This window comes from Poromitra crassiceps (assembly GCF_964638095.1).
Source record: "Poromitra crassiceps genome assembly, chromosome: 5".
Classification (NCBI taxonomy): domain Eukaryota; kingdom Metazoa; phylum Chordata; class Actinopteri; order Beryciformes; family Melamphaidae; genus Poromitra; species Poromitra crassiceps.
In genome coordinates this window covers 52,075,910-52,099,914 of record NC_139642.1, presented here as the reverse complement: position 1 = coordinate 52,099,914, position 24,005 = coordinate 52,075,910, and the positions used below count along the sequence as shown (strand labels likewise).

Here is a 24,005-nt window from a genome sequence, read left to right as displayed (position 1 = left end):
TGAGAAACATGTTCAAACCCAGCTTTCTTCGCACCCCTCTGTTAACTGTGCTGGCCTGTTTAACCTCAGTGTGGTGTAAAACTATAGAACAAGAACGATGTTCCTAGTCTTCAAATGCTCATGCTTCCACTGGCTATATCTCTGACCATTCATCATTACAGCTTGTGCCATCAAGATTTGTATTGTATTAGTAAAGTCAAAATAGTCAAAATAATGAAAATAAATTATTCCTCTTTTTGCTGGGGACCCCCTCAAGGAGTGGGACCCCACTTTGAGAACCACTGCTTTATTGTGTGTGTGTGTGTGTGTGTGTGTGTGTGTGTGTGTGTGTGTGTGTGTGTGTGTGTGTGTGTGTGTGTGTGTGTGAGAGAGAGAGAGAGAGAGAGAGAGAGAGAGCGAGAGAGAGAGAGAGAGAGAGAGAGAGAGAGAGAGAGAGAGAGAGAGAGAGAGAGAGAGAGAGAGAGAGAGAGAGAGAGAGAGAGAGAGAGAGAGAGAGCAGGGGGCAGTAGAGGGAGGGAGTCGTGGTGAAGCCATATATGGGCACACCATCGACTCTGCATTGCTATTGGCTGTGGGCCTTATGCAGCTGCTTGTCAACAAGATGGCCTTCCTCCTCCTGCCGTTTTGACACTGATTATTTTGGTATCCCCGAGAACATACCGTAAAAGCTTGTGTCACTTCTAAATAGATAGCGAGAGGGGGGGACTGGTAAGAGCCCTAAAAAGGCGCACAGTCCGTCAGATTGTGTTCAAAGAACTGACAGCCACTCAGGCCCTGATAGCAACCACCACTAGACAAGGTTGATTAGAGAAGTAGCTGCTGGCTAATGTCGTTAGCCAGCGAATGAGCTAGCTTTAGCTACGTGGACCGTGGACACGGATAACGTTAACTCGTGTCACCTGCATCCCACTAACTGGTGTCTGGACTTAGGTTAGTGGGGAATATGGCTTCGTAACCAGTTGTCATCGACAGCCAACAGGTCAATAGGCTCATCTCTGGAGATCAACGTTGCTCGCCAAGGTAAGGTGGCTAGCAAAATATACTCGCGCAACTAGCGTTAACTTGTGGAGTGTTCTACCTAGTTGGCTTGCTAGCTGGCGCAGGTAAAGCTATGCTAGCCAGTTAGCTAGCTAATGTTTGTGCTATCCAGCCTGTTGGCTAACTTACCCTTTAGCTTTAGAAACGTATGGAATTCGCTGGAAGCGTAGATGGCCCGGGCCTAGCTAGCTAATGTGAAACATTCATGTTTTGAAATGAAACCGATAACGTTACTGGTGCCAACTCGATCAAGAAGACGAGCTGAGTATTTACTATTTTACTGTCGACGCTATTGGACTGTTTTGCTCCGTTGGCTAACCCGTGAGCTAAGACTATTATATAAGAGCTAAGACTGCAAACTTGGTTATCAAAAATGGTCTTAAAAGAGTAAATTTAGTTGCCATCGTTGTATCATTTATGGTGTTTTCTGTTGCATGAATGTATTTAGCTGTCATTAGGAAGTTGCCATCATCACATCTGTTGTGCAGTGTTTTTACGGTTGTACAGAATCAAGCAAACAATCTCCATTTTCACCGACTTAATTTAAGATGAATGACAATACATGTTTTCATTTAAGGCGAGCATTATCCCAGCTAGCAATCTGCCGCTGCCGCTAGTGGCCCGTTGTCGCATTTTGAGCGGCCGGGCGGCGGTGGCATTCCTTCAGCGGCCATCCGGCGGCCCACTGGAGGATGCCGCTACCTTCACTCTGGCGGAATGCCGCTGGAGGGCTAGCAGCGGCAGGCCGTCGGCAAGCCGCCAAGAATTTGCCCTCTCTAAGTACCACATCAGCGCTGGAGGGGCGCTGGTGTCTGGCTGTCGGCAGATAGGCCAAGATACTCCATCCATTAAACTGCATTCATAAGCATTATGAAACTATAGCTCTAATTTGAAACAATGGGCTAAGTTCTGTTCTCTTTTGTTTGAAAGAGACTATTTAATGGATTTCTGTTTTTATTAGGCTACACAAAGGCAACAATACCTTCACAGCATTCGAAAATGAACTTAGCAAGATTTTCCAAAGCTCTATAGGCCTATGGATGAAAAACACAAATGCCCAAAAATTATACATTGTATTTGAGAAGTTTATTGTAGCCTATTTAATTTCTGTAGTAATTGTTTTGTCCGTGCAGCATTTACTTTTTATTTATGTTGTTCTCTCAAATTTTTGGGTTAGTCTTTGAATTAAAAAACATAGTGGACAAACATTTCTAATCACCTGTGTTGGAATGTTCTTTGAATACCAGAAATCAAAATCAATAGCTTATAAATTCACTTTGTTGAATTGTTCACGCCTGAGTCGTAAACCAGAGCAAATTAAAATACAACCGGATGGATGTTGGACTTTGAATGGTTTTGAATGACCAAGCAAAGTGGTCTATAGCTTATGTGCTTGATAGTGCATCCATGGCCTAGCCACTTGACTTGATGTCTAGTGCAGTGGTTCTCAAACTTTAAACTGACACAAATTAGACAACGGAGCCTCATTTGATAATATTTTGTCCCAACTGATATGATTTTTAGCTTTTGTGACTACCCTCCCATGTGTGGTCGTCACAATGTTTTATAATATAAAGTGTATGAAACCCATGACCAAAATACTCATGCATTCTGTCATTGTGTTACTTATCTTTGGAATTCTTCTGAAAATGAATTACTTTTTTTGCTAGGTATACCCCTGGAAGCCCCTCAAGGACCCCTGGGGGTACCTGGACCCCACTTTGAGAACCTCTGTAGATTTTTTTTAATCAAAAAGCTCATTTCTGGCAGTTTGTAAGTAAATAAATAAAATTACTGTAATTAAAAAAAAAAATCCATTGTTCTCAGGTGGGACAAGGCCCAAAATGATCACTGTAAGCAGAGTATTGATCACTATAAGCAAATTATTCATAACAGCATGGAATAATTCAGGACCAAGGTTTTTGATCAATATAAGCAGTTGATCACTATAAGTAGGCTATGTATATATATATATACACACACAGATCCTTTCCCAAAAATTTGAATATCATGGAAAGTTTTCTTCCATAATTCCTTTCAAAAAGTGAAACTTTCATAGATTATAGATTCATTACACACAAAGTGAAATATTTCTAGCCTTTATTTGTTTCATTTTTCATAATTTTGGCCTACAGCTCCAGAAGACCCCCAATACAGTATTTCAAGAAAGTATTATAGTGTGAAGAAAATCAGCAGTTACTTCTCAGTTATGACTGACTCCAGCCTCAGTCCACTCCCTCTGAATCTCTGCCAAATTTTTTGAACCGTCTTTGCTTGACAATCCGCTGAAGTCCACGGTTATCCATGTTATTTCCATGATATTCAATTTTTTTAAAGGATCTGTATATATGTGTGTGTGTGTGTGTGTGTGTGTGTGTGTGTGTGTGTGTGTGTGTGTGTGTGTGTGTGTGTGTGTGTGTGTGTGTGTGTGTGTACACAAAGGGGAAAAAATCATTTTAGGAGTAGAATGTGAATCTGTATGAATTTTGCAATACAGATGTGGAGACAAAAGATCACTTTTTTCCCCTGCAAAATTACTCATAATTGGCCTAATTTTAATTTATGGATAATCTAGCATTGATGCATTTCTACTTGAACATGTCAAATTTGGAATGTTTATAGAAGATAGCAACATATTTTTGGCAAAATATTGTATAGGCCTACACAAAATTTAAGGCACAACAGGGCTGTGTCTACCCAGTTGTAGCCTAATTTAACCTCTGGAACAATTGTTTTGTCCCTGGAATATAAATAAATAAATAAATAAATAAATAAATAAATAAATAAATAAATAAATAAATAAAGTGCAAATAATAATAGGTAGATGTCCAAGAAGAATAAACGTGGGTCATTTATTCACTGGGTATGCAGTGTTATATTTTTCAGCCAGATGCAGGATGATGGCTCTCTCTCTCTCTCTCTCTCTCTCTCTCTCTCTCTCTCTCTCTCTCTCTACTTTATTACACTGGTCAGGTCTGCACTGCAGTCTATATATCCCCCCCCCCATGTCTCATCTGTATCCATTTGTCTGATGTTGTTTTTGTGTGTGTAATGTTAACAGTTTGAAATAAAGATTATTGGGAGGGAGGGGGGGGTTGAGAGTGACGATGGGAAGTGAAGAATTTTGGCACTTTTGCGTTGCCGTAGTGTGACGTTGTGTCTGCGTCCAGGCCATTGAGGCTACGTGTGTCCTGGCGCCATTTTATGAATGGGATTTCAGGAAGCAAACATGCGCCGAGTACTGATAGCAACAATCTTTGAAAAAGTCGTTTTAAACCATGACTTGTCTTCACCTATCTACAAAACACAGGACTGATTATAAAAGCGATATACGGACAATAACAGACCGGTTGGTGGCGATCATCCGCTGCCTTCTTGCAACTTCATCACAAGAAAAACAAGACGTGCACGACAACAAAGAACACTGAAAACTTCGGGGCTCTTTGAAAAGCAGATCGGTAAGAATATTTAACGCTATATTTGTAAATCCTATTGTGCTCTGCTGCGATCTTACCATTAGCCATTTCGCTGGTTAGGCAGATAACAACAAGTTAGATGGCTAATAGTTAAATGACGTTGTGTAGACAGCTTTTTGTGTTACACATAGGCCTACAAGTAGCAGAGGCTAGCGTTAGCCACTCTACCCAGTGAAGAAATGCATGGGCCATCTACATCTTGTTAAAAACCTTCCACGTTTCTTGGAGTAAAACGTAAAAAGGCATCGGTTGCAAACATCTATTTTGTGCTCATTCTGGATATATCAATACACCATTTAACGGTGTTATTCGGCCGTTTAACGTTAACGTACATAATTCCGTTTGCTTTCGCGGCTATAAACAGACAATTGATTAAACTAACGTTACAGAGTACAGCCCATTGTTAGTGTGTTGCTGCTCACGTTAATTTACTGCGTGCATATTCTTCTGTTTGCGTGCACGGCCATGTAAGATGAGATCAAAACTAACGTTACAGACCGTTACAGTCTGTGACTGTTAGTCTGTAAATCGTTTGTATTATTTATTTCCTTTTACCCCCACACTGATGCAAGCTCTATTTTGGACCAAACAGGCTTGAGATGAGCCATATGAAGCTGCTAGAGTCCAGCAGCTGCATAAATACAAAAATGTGAAATTATTATCGCTTATCGGACAAGAGAAGCAGATATTTGTCTGTTATAGGTATCAGCTCAAAAATCCCTCCTAGCAGCATCATAAAAGGCATTCAAATAGCTATTTTATTTTTCTAATGTAGCTCCCTTTGTTTGTTTCAGGTTGGGCCAATGGACAGCTTTGTCAGAGACACATTGGCGGAGTGGCAACTTCAAGACCTCGTAGATAGTTTTAAAGGTAAGGTTTCTATTTTATTTTTTATAAATATTCTTATGGAAAATTATTATTTCTTTAGCCATAGCTTGGCCTCGCCTGCCCTATTGGCACGCCCGTGTGTGTGTGTGTTGCTCTCACTAAATATTATTGCATCAGTGATGTCACAATGCCTCCATGTGTATGTGTGTGTGTGCCCCCCGCCCCCCTTTTTGTTTTAATACATATAAAATTGTACTTCAACAAACTGTAATGACTAGTATTCATGTCCTCAATCTTTCTTGTTCACCTCTCGTCCATCTCTCTCCGCTGCATAGCTGGGTTTCGGAGGAGCCGGCCTTGTCCACCACGTGCAACGCCGTCAAAGAGAAAAAGACCTGTGACTCCCTCTGCCTGCAAGTGTTCTCGAGTCCAGGAGTCCAAGTCCAGGACTCGTGACTCGACTCGAGGCACTCGTGACTCGGACTTGGCTATCCGCCTCTTCAATGAGACCCGAAACCCTCCACAAGCCCATGCCCCCCATGGACTTATCCCACAGACACTTGAAGACACTTGACATCTTTCATATGGACATTATTATCCCACGGCCATGGACACAACCATTACACATCACTTAAGGACTTACTGGGCATTTTATGGACTTATTACACGCCACGGACATTTACATGGACTCCACTATGTCACTTTCAAGGTCTGTTACTTTGCACTTTAATGCAAATTAATTTGAAAATTGCCTTTCTGTCTGCCTGATTTGTATTGCTGCGCTGCATACTGCACAAAGACAAATTCCTCATTTGTAACATGTTCATTATGGCTATTAAGTAAGCTTGAATCTTGAGACTATTGTTTATTTATATACTAGACTCCCCCTGCTAGTATTGACTTACAATCATTACAGTCCTTGATAATTACCCACCTATAATAACACACAATTTTATATAAAATTTACTTTTTGGAACACGGTGGAAAAGGAATATCTATGATGTGCTGCTGTGCGTGACTTTATGCCTGTTTTCTATTTGTATCTTTATGACTGTTTTATTTGACTATTGCACTATTTAAGGCAGATTTTGCTTTGCTTTGTTTTTTTTTATACATTATTTTTGGCTTGATGTGTTTTTTTTTAATATATAGCCTACATAATATGCAACATATAGCTACAGAGTTGTCAAGTTTTTTGCTATTTGCAATGCACAGTTGTCAAATCATCATCCTTTGATTGATTTCTTATGTCCATAAATAAAATAACAAAAAGTTCACGGATCTGTTCTCCTTTAAATTATTATTGTTGTATGAATACTCACATGTTATCATTTAAATCATTGTAATTATGTGCATTATTGAAGTGGTTCTCAACCTTTTTTAACCAAGTAGACTACCTCAGAAATTACCACCATATTTAAGTATGAGAGGAAGGGAGCCCTGCCAGTGGAGAAGCACTGCATGCAAGCATTAGCATAACAATGTATATGGGGGCTGGGAGGTGCAATACCAGCGGCATGCCATCAGCGTGCCGTGCAAGGGCCGCTGGCTGTGTACGCTGGTGCCGCCAGCGGACCGCCAGCGAGCCACCCCGGCGGACCGCTGTTTCACCGACTAGCACGACCGCAGCGGAGCCGCTGCGGCTGCCGACGGTGGCCCGCCGAATTGGTCTCCGGCTTGCCGCCGGCGGCCCGCCCATGATCTGCTAGCTGGGATGTTATGCACACTGTCATTGAATCGCAGTGAAATGGCGAACAAAGTTCATATGCTAACCTGCATATTGTTGAGAGGAAATCTGCAATCCTATGAGCCAGCCATTAAGTCTGTTTTTGACACAATAATCAGTAATAGATTAGATATAATGATTAACCTCTCACGTCGGCATCATGTTAAAATGATCTGTTCTTGGACATGCATTGACCTACTTGCATGGAATTGTCTTATGTTAATTATGAAAAATGTTGACAATGTATTGTCAGCGTCCTTTTAGAGGTTTAACTAGAGGGCTAAATGCTGTGTTGACAGTGCACAATGGTTTGTGATTGTGGTTTCAAAGCTTGCATCGAAGTCTTAACTTATGTTGTGACATTACAACACACGCGCTCGCTCACACACACGCACGCACGCACACACACACGCACACACACACACACACACACACACACACACACACACACACACACACACAGAGCCCTGTAGACCAATCAGCCGCCCTTATTCTAGCTGGCCTGACAGAAGGGCAACTCTAGACGGTTATGTTCCTGGGCAGGCTGCTGGAGTGATGCAGTCAGTCCTATTGTTCTGTTGACAGTTTGCAGCAGAGATGGCCTGCTGGCCATGCTCCTGTTGCATTGTCTCCACAGGCGCCGAGGGACAGGACACACACACACACACACACACACACACACACACACACACACACACACACACAGGGAGCTTGAGCTAAGGCTTCTTGGCATGCATGGGTAATATATCACTGGCCTGCTTGGGCCCTTCTGGCTGAAAGGCTGTGAAGAAGAGGAAAGAGGGGGAGAGGTGGAAGAGAGAATGAGCTGCTGAGATGGAGTGACAGTGTTTTGTGTTTGCCAGTTTTAAGTTGACTTGTATGGAAAGGGTAGTCCAAGACCCATGGCCTAATATCCCTAAGAAAAAAACACAAAGTGGATGAAGGCAGCGGCCCGCAAGCTTTGACATTAGCGTACCATCTCCCATTTACAAAATGTGGAAAAGCCAAATTCAGCCTGCAGATGTACTCTGAACTATACCACCTACTAACAATGGATTGTATGTCCTGCTGGTGACAGTGCCCAGCTGCCCTTGATTTGTATAGGGAAATGACTAGTTTAGCAGAACTTCGCTTTAGCTGTGCACGGGTGGTACTGTATGCTAAACCTGCCAATCTCTGGTTGAACATTTGCCCTCACTGTGCAAAAACTGCAGGATGAGTTTGAAATAACAAATTGATTTTTGGGGGGGGGGATTTAGATTTTTGTTTTTAGACAAAGGTGGCAAAGGCTGGAGAACGTGCATGGCATGTGTGGCATACACACTTTGTGTGCGCACCTTTCGTTTTCAACAATTTAAATTTTCAACAAAGGTGGCGGCCAATAATACAAAGGCGGTGCACCTTTGAGTTAGGCTGGGAAAACCCTGAAACTGTGAATGCTCTTGTCCATCCAAGTAAATGTTGTGGATTACTTTTGGCTGCACAATATATCGTTTCAGCATCGCCATCGCAATGTACGTTTGCGCAATAGTCACATCGCAGGACATGCAATGTCAAGTAATAAGGCAAATTAACTACACTTTACTTTTTTTTTTAATTTCATTTAGCAGACGCTTTTATCCAAAGCGACTTACAGGTTACACAATTACAATTAATAAACATATCAAATAAGAACAAATTAAAAAGAGAAACATATGTAAGAGTCAAATATAAACATTAAGATAAGTTAAAAACAACAAATGAAGCAGTGAAATGTGAAATGTAACCATAGCATTAACCCTTAAGGAGGACCCAGGTGTAGTCCAAAGAGGTGGGTTTTTAGCCTCCGGCGGAAGATAGGAAGTGTTTCGGCCAACACTACCGAAGGGGGAAGCTCATTCCACCATTGTGGAGCCAGAGAGGAGAACAGGCGGGAACGGGACAGACGACTACCAGGTGTAAGAAGTGATGGAGGGGCGAGGCGAGCGGTGGAGGTGAAGGAGCGGAGGGAGCGGTGAGGTGTTTGGAAGGTGACGAGGGATTGTAAGTAAAGGGGGGCTGATCGGTGGACTGCCCTGAAGGCCAAAACCAAGGTCTTGAATTTGATGCGTGCAAGGACCGGGAGCCAATGAAGTTGACGGAAAAGAGGGGTGACATGGGAGAATTTAGGGAGGTTGAAGATCAGACGTGCAGCAGAGTTTTGGATGAATTGGAGGGGCTGGATGGCAGATGCGGGTAACCCCGCCAGAAGGACATTACAATAGTCCAGGCGGGGGAGGACAAGAGCCTGGACCAGGAGTTGTGTTGCTTCGGTGGTGAGGAACTTACGGATTTTTCTGATGTTGTATAAAGAGAATCTACAGGAGCGGGCGATGGCTGTAATTGAGGGGGAGTTAGATAGCTGGTTGTCGATATGTACACCAAGGTTTTTAACGAATTGAGAGGGAAGAACTGTGGTATTGTCGATGGTGATGGAGAGGTCAGTGAGGGGGCAGTTTTTTCCGGGGATGTAAAGTAATTCAGTTTTGCTGAGGTTCAGTTTGAGATGATGGTCTGTCATCCAGGAGAGGATGTCTTTGAGGCAAGCGGCAAGACGAGTTTCAATCTGTGTGTCGGAAGGGGGAAAAGAGAGAAAAAGCTGAGTGTCGTCAGCGTAGCAGTGATAAGAGAACCCGTGAGAAGAGATTACGTGACCCAGGGACCTAATATAGAGCAGAAAAAGAAGGGGACCGAGGACTGAACCCTGGGGGACACCCGTGTTCATAGTGCAAGATTTAGAAAGGGAACCCCGCCAAAGAACTTGAAATGTGCGATTGGAGAGATAAGAGGTGAACCAGGAGAGTGCAGCACCAGAAATACCCAGATCAGAGAGAGTGGAGAGAAGGATTTGGTGGTTTACAGTATCAAAGGCAGCAGATAGATCAAGGAGGACAAGAACAGAGGAGAGGGAAGCAGCTTGAGCAGAGTGAAGGGCATGTGTGACGGAGAGGAGGGCGGTCTCAGTGGAGTGGGCTGGTTTAAAGCCAGATTGAAGGGGATCCAGGAGGTTATTTTGAGAGAGATGGAGGGAGAGTTGTTCAGAAACTGTACGTTCAAGGGTTTTGGAAATAAATGAAAGAAGAGATACTGGACGGTAGTTTTGGACGGAGGAGTGGTCAAGGGAGGGTTTTTTGAGGAGAGGTTTGACTATGGCAGTTTTAAGAGGAGGAGGGACGGTGCCGGAGGACAGTGAGGAATTGATAAATGAAGTGAGGAAGGGGGATAGATCAGGGGAAATGGTTTGAAGAAGAGAAGAGGGGATGGGATCCAGGGGACAGGAGGTTGCACGATTAGATGAGAGAAGTTTAAGGATAGCATCGGAGGAAAGGGGTGAGAAAGAGGAAAGAGTTGTAGTGGGGGACGGGGAACCAGGGTAGAGATTGGAAGTGCTGTTGTTGGTTGCTGGGGGAGGGAATGAAGAACTGATGTCATGGATTTTTTTGATGAAGAAGGACATGAAATCATCAGCAGAAAGGGAGGAGGGAGGAGGAGGGGCGGGAGGATTAAGGAGAGAGGAAAAAGTAGAGAAGAGTTTACTGGGGTTGGAGGCAGAGGACTGAATTTGGGAAATGAAAAAGGCAGACTTAGCGGAGGAGACAGTAGTGGTGAAGTTGGATAGAATGAGGTGATAGGCGGAGAGGTCAGAGGGGTTGTGAGACTTGATCCATTTTCTTTCGGCTGCCCGAAGCTCTGTCCGGCGAGCTCGCAGAGCCTCAGACAGCCAAGGTGCTGGGGGACAGGGTCGAGCAGGTTTGGAGGTGAGTGGACAGAGGGAATCAAGAGCAGAGGAGAGAGATGAGAAGAGACTGGTGGCAGCATCGTCAGTGGAAAGAGAAGAGAAATGTTCAGCAGAAGGGAGGAGAGAGAGGACAGCAGAGGAGAGGGCAGAGGGTGAGAGGGTTTTTATATTGCGACGGGAGGTGATGATGTGAGTGGGGGGAGGGGGAGTATAGGGAGGGGAATGGGAAGGGAGAAGGTTATGAAGTGGTGATCGGAGACAGGGAGGGGAGTGACTGTGAGGTTGGAAGAGGTGCAAGCACGGGTGAAAACGAGGTCGAGGAGGTTCCCCGCTTTGTGAGTGGGCGGAGAAGGAGAGAGGGAGAGGTCAAAAGAAGAGAGGAAGTTTAGAAAGAGAGGGGAGTGAACAGAAGCAGACGGGAGATTGAAGTCTCCCAACAGGACGAGGGACGTGCCATCCGGAGGGAAGAGGGAGAGGAGTGAATCCAGCTCATCATAGAGAGCTCCAAGTGGACCGGGGGGACGATAAATGATGATAATGTTGAGTTTAACTGGGAAAGAAACAGAGACAGAGTGAAATTCAAAAGAGGATAGAGGAAGGTGAGGAAGAGGAGAAACCGTGAAAGACCATTTGGGTGAAATTAGGATACCAGTGCCACCACCACGGCCAGAGGCTCTGGGAGTGTGAGAGAAGGAAAAGGCATCAGAGAGGGCTGCGGGGGTTGAAGTGTTTTCAGGGATGATCCATGTTTCTGTAAGGGCGAGGAAGAGGAGTGACTGTGAAGTGGCGAGGGCTGTGATGAAGTCAGTTTTCTTAATAGCAGATTGGCAGTTCCAGAGACCAGCAGTGACAGAGAGAGGTGAAATGGAAGGTTGGGGGAATGAGTAATTGACTGGGTTTCTACTGAGAGAGTTGATGATTTTGGCATTGTAATTTATACGTGAAGAAGAGGGGTGATGAGGTCTATGATTAATGAGGATAGGGATATTGGAATTGCGGTTAACAGATTTGCAGAAAATTGTATTGCTAGAGGCTGTGTGAATAGTGGTAGATAAATGATCTGAAATAGAAGCTTCGGCAAGGATGGAGAGAAGTTCCACTCCCGGTCGGTAGGGGGAGCTCAAGGGATGGGGAGATGTAATTGAAGGTGTACTAGTGGGCAAGAGAGGGAGCGAAGAAGAACGGGGGGAGGGCAGGGACAGTAGTGGTCATCTGAGAGAAGCCGACAGGACAGAATGGCGAATGTTAGCCGCAAGCATGTAAGAGCCTATAGAGTTTGGATGCAGACCATCATCAGAGAACAGGGAGGGGCGTTCCCAAAATAAGTTGAAGTTATGGATGAAGTTGATGTGAAGGCTATTGCACTTGGATTGAAGCCAGGTGTGCAGACTGAGAATGCGACTGAACCTCGCAGCAGAGCGGCCAAGCGTGGGGATCGGACCGGATATAAAGATGGACTTTCCACAACTGCTCAGTAGGGCAAAAAGACGGATAAAGTCAGACTGCGTGATGATGGATTTTTGGAGTGAAGTGTCGTTTGTACCGACATGAACAATGATTTTCTGAATGGACGGCGGGAGTGAGGCCAGGAGAGCAGGAAGTTTATCGAGGAGAGTGGGGACAGTGGCTCCGGGGAAACAGTGGGTTATGGCATTTACAAAACGGAATCGTTTAATAATAGAATCACCGACTATCAGAGTGGTGGGGGGGAAGAGGGGGGGCGGCGAGACTGACTGAGGGGGTTGTTGTGGAGGAGGGGTATTCGAGGGAGGGGCAGGAGGGTGCTCAGCGGCGGACTTTAGCGTTTGACTTTGGGATGAAGATTGGACTGCAGACCGAACCAGAGGAGGATTCGGACATGGGGTGAAATGAATGCGACCAGTGCGTTGTGGAGGGGTGTATAGTTTTGAATGGCTGATCGCAGAGGAGACAGAGGGAGGTGTAGGCAGGGGGGCGAGATGGCCGGGGAGAGGGGGGAATTGACGCATGTCGAGGACAGAGAATTTATTTTTAGTGGGCATATGAAGGACACCAGAAGGAGGGGGGCGGGGGAGGAGTTTCCCACCGTGTCTGCCCCTACCTGCCGTAGTCCAGAGGTCCAATTGGACGGGGGCGGGGGTCGAGGAAGCCTGGGCTCTCGGCTTAGCTCCTTGTAGAGTCCAGGGGTCAGTGGAGCGGGCAGCAGCCGCAGGAGAGAGCGGGACAGTCTCATTCAGAGCTTCGGCGTATGATGTGTGAGCAGCAGCGGCGCCCATGAAGATCTCCGAGTCCGAGGAGTCCAGCAGACCATCGGCAGGACGACAGCTGGAGACCAGAGAGTCCATGATTTTTTCCTCGTCTCTAAGTTGGTAAAGGACGGAGACCCTCTCTTGCAGCTCGGAGATTTTCAGGCACAGCTGAGGACAGCGATCGCAGGCGGATGAAGAGGCGGACGAAGAGGTAGGTGAAGGCATGATTTGATCTTCGTATGATTAGATGGATTTGTCGGGGTGGAGATCTGAGAGGGAAGAAAAACAACTGTGGCCAGTACGGGAGTCGAGGTGGTGTAAATATTGTTGATGGCAGATCAGAATAGCGTAGCATCACAGGGCGAGACTTACACGCGAGGGCTACACAAACGGTAGCCCACAGCGGAGGATAGGTATGCGTTGATTTATGCAGTTTGGATGACACAGGAGGTCCAACAGGGAACGAAACTTACCGGCGAGGGCTACACAAACGGTAGCCCACAGCGGAGGATAGGTATACGTTGTTTATGCAGTTAGGATGACACAGGAGGTCCAACAGGGAACGAAACTTACCGGCGCAGGCCCAGAAAGTGGGCCTGTTGCGGTGTATTGGCACACGGTAAGCAGTTAGAACCTGGCGAATCCCTCCAGGTAGATGGATTTGGCGTGTTGACGGTTAGCAGCTGAGCCAACGGGGATGCGCCCACAGCCGGTGAACGGAGATCAGGCTTTAAAACGTTAATAAAGCGGTGACTGATCACTAAGATCTCAGGCTATGCTGGGACAGATGATTAAAAAACTGCATGATCTAAAGAATAAAACGTTAAAAATGGCGTAAGATAGTCTAAAATGATAAAAATGTCAGAGGAGAAACTAGCAGGTAAGCGCGAAGCTGTTTTCCCGCGTGACGTCACAAGCAAGCGACAGGCCATGAAGTCTGTCGCTTACATGAAGTCTGTCAACTACACGTCAGGCTATAACTTTTTGCTGGTTGATACTCAGCATTGGCACACTAGCATCCTGCCAATCACTCTGGCTGCAGCTAAAAACACTTGCTACTATGTCACCCACGCAGGTTACCCACTACCTTCTTAAAGGGACAAGGCTTGATGAGCTAATCAAGTCATTTGGTGAAAATTCCTGTATTCTTTCATATCGCAATATATATCGCAGAAACCAAATATATTGCAATGTCTGTTTTTTTCCAATATCGTGCAGCCCTACTGTATGCTAAACCTGCCAATCTCTGGTTGAACATTTGCGTTTGAAATAACAAATAGATTTTTTGGGGGGGAAATTTAGATTTTTGTTTTTAGACAAAGGTGGCAAAGGCTGGAGAACGTGCATGGCATGTGTGGCATACACACTTTGTGTGCGCACCTTTCGTTTTCAACAATTTAAATTTTCAACAAAGGTGGCGGCCAATAATACAAAGGCGGTGCACCTTTGAGTCAGGCTGGGAAAACCCTGAAACTGTGAATGCTCTTGTCCATCCAAACAAATGTTGTGGATTACTGCGTCTTGCTGGCAGAATGTTGTCACAGTCGAGTCATGTTCTGCAATGTTACAGACGAGTAACTGTCACGATCCCCCAGACAGAACAGTTACAGACGAGTAACTGTCACAATCCCCCAGACAGAACAGGAAAGATGGTCAGCAGACGTTACATGCATGATGTGGGCTGGGTAGACGAGTAGCTGAGCTGTCAACTTATTAACTAGGCTGTCTGGTGTGGGGATGGGAATCAATCGAGACAAGCCGCAACCATTTAGAACCGCTTCCAAATTGTACGTCTCCTCACATTGATCACATTCCTCTTATCAATGCCGGCGTGATTTTATGACAGTTGTGCATGCACCGACGCTGCCGGAAACGTGCAAGGAGTCATGGTGGAGAGGAAGAAATCCTTTTTTCCCCCCACAGAAAATTGATCGGGAATTGATAAGGGAGTCGATAAAGAATCGGACCGATAAGCAGAATTGATAAATGGCATTTGGTATCAATAAAAAATAATCGGATCAATTTGCATCCCCTAGTCTGGTCTGTAGATCCACTTCAAATCTCTTTCCTCTTATCACTTCACTTCAGACAGCTCTGGTCAGTTTAACATGTGCTGTGATTTGGCCTGGTTAAACATCTATTCCCATAAGACTTCTGTTGTGTGTACTCATACCTGACAGCTTGTATCATCATCTAGATTCATATCCTGCCTACTGCCTTAAGTGCACACTTGTGTGGACTGGAGACCGATAAGATCATGTTTTCTCCTCAGTTTCTCTTTTGATCTTTTATTTATTGGGTATCTGGGGTCCCGATGATGCAGACCGATGCTCTTAATAGCTCCGTGTCTGTGGCGTCAGCGGCAGCCTCTGTGCTGGGACACTATGTCTATGTGGAGGATTAGGTTGATGCAAAATGCTCCAAACCAAAGCCTTCATTTGCAGGAATTGTTTGACGTGCAGCATTGCAATCTGAATGGGAGACACATCTCCACTTGATCTGGATGTGACATTGTATGTGACATTGTATGGTGAAATGTGGAATCAATTTCTCTCAGAATCAAATATACAGGTGTAATAATTTCACTGTCAAGAGCAGTGTCTGTTCTCACTCATTGGTTGAGGGTTTAAAGCAGTTGTTTTGGTTTAGGCCTAACTTCACCTGTTGAGACAGACAGCTGTTGCTGAGTGCTGCTGACTGCTGGCACAGGTATTGAGGCAAGCACGCTCAGACACAGGGGGGGGGGGGGGGGGGGGAGAAAACATACATATATTATCGATTTTCAATATTACAACGTGGGGCGGCTGTGGCTCAGGAGGTAGAGCGGGTCATCCACTAATCAGAAGGTCGGTGGTTCGATCCCCGGCTCCTCCAGTCCGCATGTCGAAGTGTCCTTGGGCAAGACACTGAACCCCAAATTGCTCCCGATGGCTGTGCCTGCCAGCACCCTGCGTGGCAGCTGGCCGCCTTCGGTGTCTGAATGGGTGAATGAATGTAGGCACATTGTAAAGCGCGTTGGATAAAAGCGTTATATAAATGCATGCAGTCCATTTACCATTTACCATTTACAACATGATTACCAGCCGCATAAGGTGCTTATGTGCTTGTGAGAGATATTGTGCCTGGGATCCCACGCAAGAGGTCCATGAGAAACCAGCCAGGCGGGTCACCCGTCTCCCCTAACCTCGTCGAGGTAGGCTTGAGAGGGGATTATTTACCGGACCTGGTGTCCGGCAGATTTAAATTTGTCGGACTTCGAAGAATTTTACCGGACAACATCCGGCAATTACCGGACAACGGAAACTCAGATCCCTATTCACATCCCTGTGCAAAATATTTGCCATTGATTTTGTGTGTGTGTGTGTGTGTGTGTGTGTGTGTGTGTGTGTGTGTGTGTGTGTGTGTGTGTGTGTGTGTGTGTGTGTGTGTGTGTGTGTGGGGTCTCCTATCTCCAGCATCTTATGCTGATGAGCTCATTGAATGTGAGTGAATGCTGGTGGTCAAAGCTTTGATAAGCCGGTGACTGGTGTTCCTGCCATTCTGTCTGTGTATCCATCTCTCCGTGTGTGTGAGACTTTATACTGGAACACTGCAGTGGACAGACTGTCTCTCTGTGGCCCCTCTTAGGATTCCAAGTCCAATCTGTTCTTCTGAGAGGAGAGCGTGATGCAGGGAGAGGGCGGGGCAGCGTGATGCAGGGAAAGGGCAGGGCAGCGTGGAGCATGATGCAGGGAGAGGGCGGGGCAGCGTGGAGCATGATGCAGGGAGAGGGCGGGGCAGCGTGTCAAAATGAAACGTCCAGGGTTTGTGTCTCCAAAAGCAACTAACGCTAACGTTGCATGCAAGCTAAGGTAGCTAGCTGCGGGGCAGTCATGATCTATAAGGAAAACGAATGCGCACATAGCCTACATAAAAGTCAAGTCTAAATTTATTTTTTTATGTTTTATCTGCAGACTAAGCAGCTAGGCTTTCGGTTCTATAAAAGCCATTATTTTTTGTATTGACTATTGAGTGATACACTTTACTAAAACAATCATATTATATCAGAAGTGTTGTTTGTGTTCACAGTGATGTCAGATTTGCTTAGGTCAGAGCTATGGAATATGAAATCATCCATCTTTGCTCACTATCTGCCCTTTCTTCTTATTTTTACCCCAGGTGTGCATAAAATACAGGTTAAGAACTTATGGAAAAGGCATGGAAATCCATTGGTCAAAATGTGTATGAACCCTGAAGGGTTAAATTGAGCATTTATGAGAGATTTCAAAAATATCGAGATATATATCGTGTATCGCGATATAGCCGAAAAACATCGCGATATTCTTTAGAGGCCATATCGCCCAGCCCTAGCATGGAGCGTGATGCAGGGAGAGGGCGGGGCAGTGTGATGCAGGGAGAGGGCGGGGCAGCGTGGAGCATGATGCAGGGAGAGGGCGGGGCAGCGTGGAGCGTGATGCAGGGAGAGGGCGGGGCAGCGTGGAGCGTGATGGGCGGGGCAGTGTGATGCAGGGAGAGGGCGGGGCAGCATGGAGCGTGATGCAGGGAGAGGGCGGGGCAGCGTGGAGTGTGATGCAGGGAGAGGGCGGGGCAGTGTGATGCAGGGAGAGGGCGGGGCAGCATGGAGCGTGATGCAGGGAGAGGGCGGGGCAGTGTGATGCAGGGAGAGGGCGGGGCAGCGTGGAGCGTGATGCAGGGAGAGGGCGGGGCAGTGTGATGCAGTGAGAGGGCGGGGCAGCATGGAGCGTGATGCAGGGAGAGGGCGGGGCAGTGTGATGCAGGGAGAGGGCGGGGCAGCATGGAGCGTGATGCAGGGAGAGGGCGGGGCAGTGTGATGCAGGGAGAGGGCGGGGCAACATGGAGCGTGATGGGCGGGGCAGTGTGATGCAGGGAGAGGGCGGGGCAACATGGAGCGTGATGGGCGGGGCAGTGTGATGCAGGGAGAGGGCGGGGCAACATGGAGCGTGATGGGCGGGGCAGTGTGATGCAGGGAGAGGGCGGGGCAGCATGGAGCGTGATGGGCGGGGCAAACAACCGGTGTCGTGAGGAAAGGAGGCAGAGAATAAAAAGTGGTTGGTGGAGAGAAGGAGAGAAGGGGTCAGGGAGAGAGAGCTAGCCCCCCCTCCTCCTCACAACAGTGTTATCTGCAGCTCTGAGCTCAGTTGTTGCCGTGTGATTATGGAGGAAGTATTGAAGCACACTGTGTAGGCGGCGTGTGCTTTTTGCACCTCTCTCAGTACAAAGCAGCAGCCATTCAGAGTGCCAGACAGACAGCAAAACAATGACTGAAGCACTATGCTGGCTAAAAATGGAGAGCAGGCTAGCTAGGCTACTTACTGCCTTGGCAAACCTCAATCTTCAAACGAATACACCAAGCTTTTGCCAAATATGCTCTTTAAGAGTCTTGTGCAACAACAACAACATTGTTTGAAGAGCTGTGTCCACTCTCCGGGGTATCTTTAGAGCATTGTTGTGGTTTTGAGGCTGCACAACTTACGTACTGTCCACTAAAGTATCAATATTAGCACGTTTTATTTTAGACTGTTTTATTTTAGGCTATGCTATGTTGTTGTGTGTCTCTTCTTCCCTCTCATTTAGGCCAAACCGGTTGGTTGGGTAATGGTTGCTTACCTGCCAAAATTACATACCACGTTTTTCAAGTCGCTGCCACACCCCAACATTTAGCAGCATTTGGCTCATTTCCCACCATGGTAACGAAGAGAGGAAGACGAGTCGATAGAAACGCACTTGTGTGAGCAGACAGCAGGTGACCTGCAAGTCCCAACACACTCAAGTGTTCTTGTTATGTACTAGGGGTGGGAATCACCAGATGCCCACGATACGATACTGAAACGATACTTGAGTCACGATACGATAGTATTGCGATACTGCGATATTTTCGATATTGCGATATATCGATATTGCGATATATTGAATATTGCGATATTTCGATATATTGCGATTTCTTACTTTTTCAACTGCAAATGATGTCCCCAAAGGAAAACTTTGTCAACATCTGGTTTATATAAGAACAATTTTTCAGTCTGTACATCTGACTTCAACCATTTTATTGCAGCAACATTGTCAAGTAGACAGACCAACAACTTTCATAAAGTCATGTCATAGTTGCATGCACCTGACAAACTGAACTGTTTGTTACAGTCTACTTACAGTCCACCTTAACTGGATGTGTGTGTGGACTACTGTACTTATGTAGTTTTTGCAACTTCACTTCACTTACACAAAACATTTTGTGCAGCCCATTCAGTAACTGGGGAATTTGTAAATGACTGTTATGACAAAACTGTTACTGTTAAAACAAAATGAAAATATGCTACCGTTTGTTTACTGCTGGCCTTGGAACTAAAGTTTATAGTAGCCCGGTGGCCTGGCATGGCCTGCAAATTTTTTTTTTTTTTTTTTTTTTTTTTTTTTTTTTTTTTGCAATATCGATATTTGGCGTCCAAATATCGATACGATATCGTCAGGCAAAATATCGCGATACTGTGGTGTATCGATTTTTTCCCCCACCCCTATTATGTACAGTACAGTACTGGTGCATTTTATGATATATTTTTTGGCATGGCCTCATTCAAATCATCCCTTAGGGTTTGGCATATTCTAATCACTACTGGTTTTTCACCTTTCTCCCATCCCGTGATGTAGCCTATTTGATCTTGAGGGGTGTGGTGTTTGTCAAGCTGGTAGAGATCTCCTATCAGCAAGACACATGCTGCTTGTTGTTGTTCTACGGGAGGAAGTTCACGTCCTCAGCAGCTGTCTTCAGGGAGTGCTTGGCTAAATATCAAAATGATAGGCAAATATCTGTGCATGAAGGTTGCTTACTTAAAAGAGAGCAGCTTAATACGACAAGAGAGTTGAGGTGTAACGGTGGCTTGAAGCCGTTCCACAGCGGAGGAGGTCTTTTAAATCGGCAGCGAGCTAAGCGTGTAGCATGTAGCTCCACTATTGTTTGTTTCTCTCCTCCTTAAGCATGCCGGCACATTGCCGGCAGCTCCTCCAGCTGGCGTGGTCGGTGACGCAGAAGCAAAGCACCCTGGCTCCACTAACGGCTTCCCCCGAGCCTGCAGCCTGCAGCCTGCAGCCAGGGAGAGAGAGGGGCGAGGACAGCAGCTACAGCACTTTCACTACTACCCCCCCCTGCTGTTTGCTAAAAATAGGTGCAGCATATGCCCGCCTGCAACCTCCACGTGTTGCCTACTATCAAACAAGTCCCCTTTGAAGCGCTGACAGGAGGAGAAAGGGACGTGGAGAATCCATTTGGTGCCGTTTGTGTTCCACCTCTCCTGCCTTTGATCTGCAGCCAGGCCCCAGACACAGACACAGACACACACACACACACACGCACGCACGCACGCACGCACGCACGCACGCACACACACACACACACACACACACACACACACACACACACAGACACACACACAGGCACACACACAGGCACACACACACACACACACACACACACACACCGGCCCCAGACAGACACACAGCCTGGAATGGAATCCCTTTAATGTGATTGAGAGGCTCCAAGGCGGGAGAGATGATCTTACAGTAAAGTAGCACAGTCAATCGCTTAATTGAGTTTGGCCAAAGTAGGAGACGAGTCTATTTATGATGAGTTCTGATAACAGCAATGACGGTAGTTCTTTTTTCTCTCCAGACTGCTGACTGGGCTGCTGTTGTTGTTGTTGGTGTAGAAAGCTAGTTTGCCTTTTTCACTCTGCATTCTCCATCTCACACCTCCACAACTATTCAATACAACCTCCATTAGTCGATTGTCTTAATTGATCCTGCCACTGATGAAGCATTGCAACTTGCACTAGAGATATGAACTCTGTTGTCCAGGCAGGGTATCTGCAGGGTCTTGAAAAGTATTAAAAGTTGATCAATCAATTTAGGCAAATTTAAGGCCCTTAAGTATTAAAAAGTATGAATTGCCATTTGATGAGGTATTACATGTTTAGAGATGCTGCGATCCGATCATGTGATCGGATATCGGCGCGATATCAGCCAAAAAACATGGATCGGATCGGATTCCAGCGAAAATGACCGATCCAAGGCTCCGATATAAGCACTCCATTCCATGACTCCGCTCCAGGATTTCTATCCAGCATGCAGCAGCAGCAGCAGCAGCAGCAGCAGCACACAGAGGCACACAGAGGCCGCGTTGAGCCTAGGATGGCCAGGGCCAAAACGTCAGACACACCCGTCCTTAACCTATGTGCGATTCGAAATCACGCGTCCGCACCATAGACTGGCAAAACATGGCTGCCCCCAGTGTGGCTGACAGAAACAACCACTATTGCAATTTGCAAGACATGTCCCGCAAGGTTTCTGAGATTAGGGGAAAGTCTGAGCTGGCGTTAACGCTAAACCAAACGTGGGGATGAGGCAGCGGATTTGTTTTGGCGTTAACGTTAGTTGTTGTGATGATGGCTAACGGGGCTAACGTTAGCTAGCTGGTTAGGCTATCTAGTTGCAGGGAAGCGCTCCACAAGCTTGTTGTGACCAAAACCCCCGCATTTAAAGCATTTCATACTCCCAGAGCTGGCGTAAACCATAGAGAACCTCATGCATTAGCCTACTCAAAATGTAACGTCCAGGGTTTGTGTCTCCAAAATCAACTAACGTTAACGTTACATGCAAGCTAACGTAGCTAGCTGCGGAGCACTCATGATCTATAAGGAAAACGAATGCGCACATAGCCTACATAATTGTCAACATCACATACATGTATTTTCTTTAATCTAGACTACAGGCATCATTTTTCAGTCAAAAGTGAAACGACACAGATGGCGTATAGTGAGGCTTTCCATGCCTCACTATAGAACTGGCCCCATGCAAAATTCAGACCGCTTATATGTTGCCGTCATGCCAATAAGAGTCTAAATGTATTTTTTTATGTTTCATCTGCAGACTAAGCAGCTAGGCTTTCGGTTCTATAAAAGCCATTATTTTTTGTAATGACTATTGAGTGATACACTTTACTAAAAAAAATATTATATCACAATAGTGATGTCAGATTTGCTTAGGTCAGAGCTATGGAATATTAAATCCATCTTTGCTCACAACATTTGCCCTTTCTTTCTTCTTCTTTTTTACCCCAGGTGTGCATAAAATACAGGTTAAGAACTTATGATAAAGTCATGGAAATCCATTGGTCAAAATGTGTATGAACCCTGAAGGGGTAAATTGAGCATTTATGAGAGATTTCAAAAATATCGAGATATATATCGTGTATCGCGATATAGCCGAAAAACATTGCAATATTCTTTAGAGGCCATATCGCCCAGCCCTAATTTGATTGTTATGTTTTAGTTTTACATCAAATGAATTAGATGAACTAAATTGTTTACATACTATATTACCAAAGCACACACATACATACCTAACCCTAAAAATGTTTGTTGCCTGCTAGCTATCAGACAGCATAGAGAGACTTAAATATGTGCTGTATCGGTATCGGATCGAAATCGGTATCGAATCGGGTATCGAAATTTGATCGGAATCGGATCGGTTTTGAGCTAAAATATCGAAATCGGATCGGAATTGAAAAATCTTGATCGCAGCATCTCTATACATGTTGTAGCTGTTGTGCTGATTGTGTTAAATTGGAGTATGATATCGTCTCATATCAATCGCAGACCTCCTGAATTGAATCAATATCGTATCGTGCAGACTTTATGATATCAACAAATATCGTTCCGTTGTCCAAATAATCAATATAATATTGTATCGTGATGAAACTTGTGACTTACACCCCTATCGCTGATGTGACGAAAATGGCGTTGAGGTCTTGAAAATGTCTTGAAAAATGTATTAAAAAAGATTTTAACTTCAGGATCCCTGCATACTGTATAATACCCTGTTGTCATGATTTAGCTGTTTTATGACTGGACTAATGTTATCCTCTTATTTCCTCTATTCCTCATATCTCTGCCTCTGCCCCTCCCTTCTCTCGTCTCTCATCCCCTCTCTTCTTCTCTTGATGCAGATTGTATGCCCGCCCGGTGCTGCTGGTGAGTCGAGTGCCAGACAGTGCCCCCGTCAGGTTGGCACTGGGACGGGGAGCAGAAGAGAATGAGCGGTCCGGCTCTGGGTGCTCGATGGCCAGCCTAGATGCCGATATGCCCCGGTGGTCCGCGCCGTGATGGACCGAGACACCTTCTCCCACATCCGCCTGTGGTGCCCGCGCCCCTTTGGCACCTACTCCCAGAACAAGGCTCGCAGCCCGGGCTCGGGGGGCAGCGGCGGAGGGGGTGGGGGTGGCGGCGGGGGGGCGGGGTCCCCCTCCCTCTGCAAGGCGGAGCCCTCCCCGGTGGGCAGAGATGGGAGTGGGGTGGTGGGGGGAGGGATGATGGTGGGCGGGCAGGAGGAGAATGGCGAGGAGGAGGAGGAGGACGTGGGTTCAGAGAACACTCCCCCGGACCCCGAGCTCAGCACGGGCTCCCTGACACAGAGCCAGGCGCCTCCGCCCTCCTCCGCCCCGCCATCGCCGCCCTCTTCCGGGGCCCAGATGGAGGATGGCCGCGTGCTGTTGGACACCTGGTATGTCATTAAGCCAGGCAACACCAAGGAGAAGATCGCCTTCTTCGTAGCGCACCAGTTCAGTGGAGCAGGGCTGCCCAGACCCAGCGCCATGAAGGTAAGGGACATGCCAGATTGGTGCTGACTGGAAGCAAAGATGTGAAGCAGTGATCTATACACATTGTAGTGTCTCTGCTACAGGTAGTACATCGAGTCAGTTAAAGCTGCATTCAGGGATGTTTTTGTGTTAAAATAAGTGTTAAATGGCTCTATATTCTGACAGCAATCACTGAAATAGAGTGTTTGGTCAGTGACTTGAAACCCCCAACCCCCCACTGTCCTCTATCTCTCTCCTGTAGCCCTGCAGGCAGGGCGGACGTATCTCCACAAGCGTAACTCGTAGA

At 46.2% G+C, this 24,005-nt stretch overlaps 1 protein-coding gene across 2 annotated transcripts in view; it reads left to right on the top strand.

Annotated features, from left to right (window-relative positions):
* The first annotated feature begins 654 nt into the window (after positions 1 to 654).
* Positions 655 to 24,005, top strand: part of fbxo46 (F-box protein 46) — a 28,560-nt gene continuing 5,209 nt past the window's right edge. Inside the window, exons 1-4 of one of the 2 annotated variants that reach the window (XR_014552721.1) lie at positions 655 to 1,020; positions 4,349 to 4,496; positions 5,309 to 5,384; positions 5,678 to 6,567. Coding sequence is in view for 1 of the 2 variants with exons in the window: in XM_083637331.1 (XP_083493457.1) it covers positions 23,225 to 23,719 (495 nt within the window). In the remaining variant the exon portion in view is untranslated. Of the gene's footprint in view, positions 1,021 to 4,348; positions 4,497 to 5,308; positions 5,385 to 5,677; positions 6,568 to 23,068; positions 23,720 to 24,005 lie in introns of those variants that run through there. The other variant, XM_083637331.1, reaches the window with a different exon arrangement.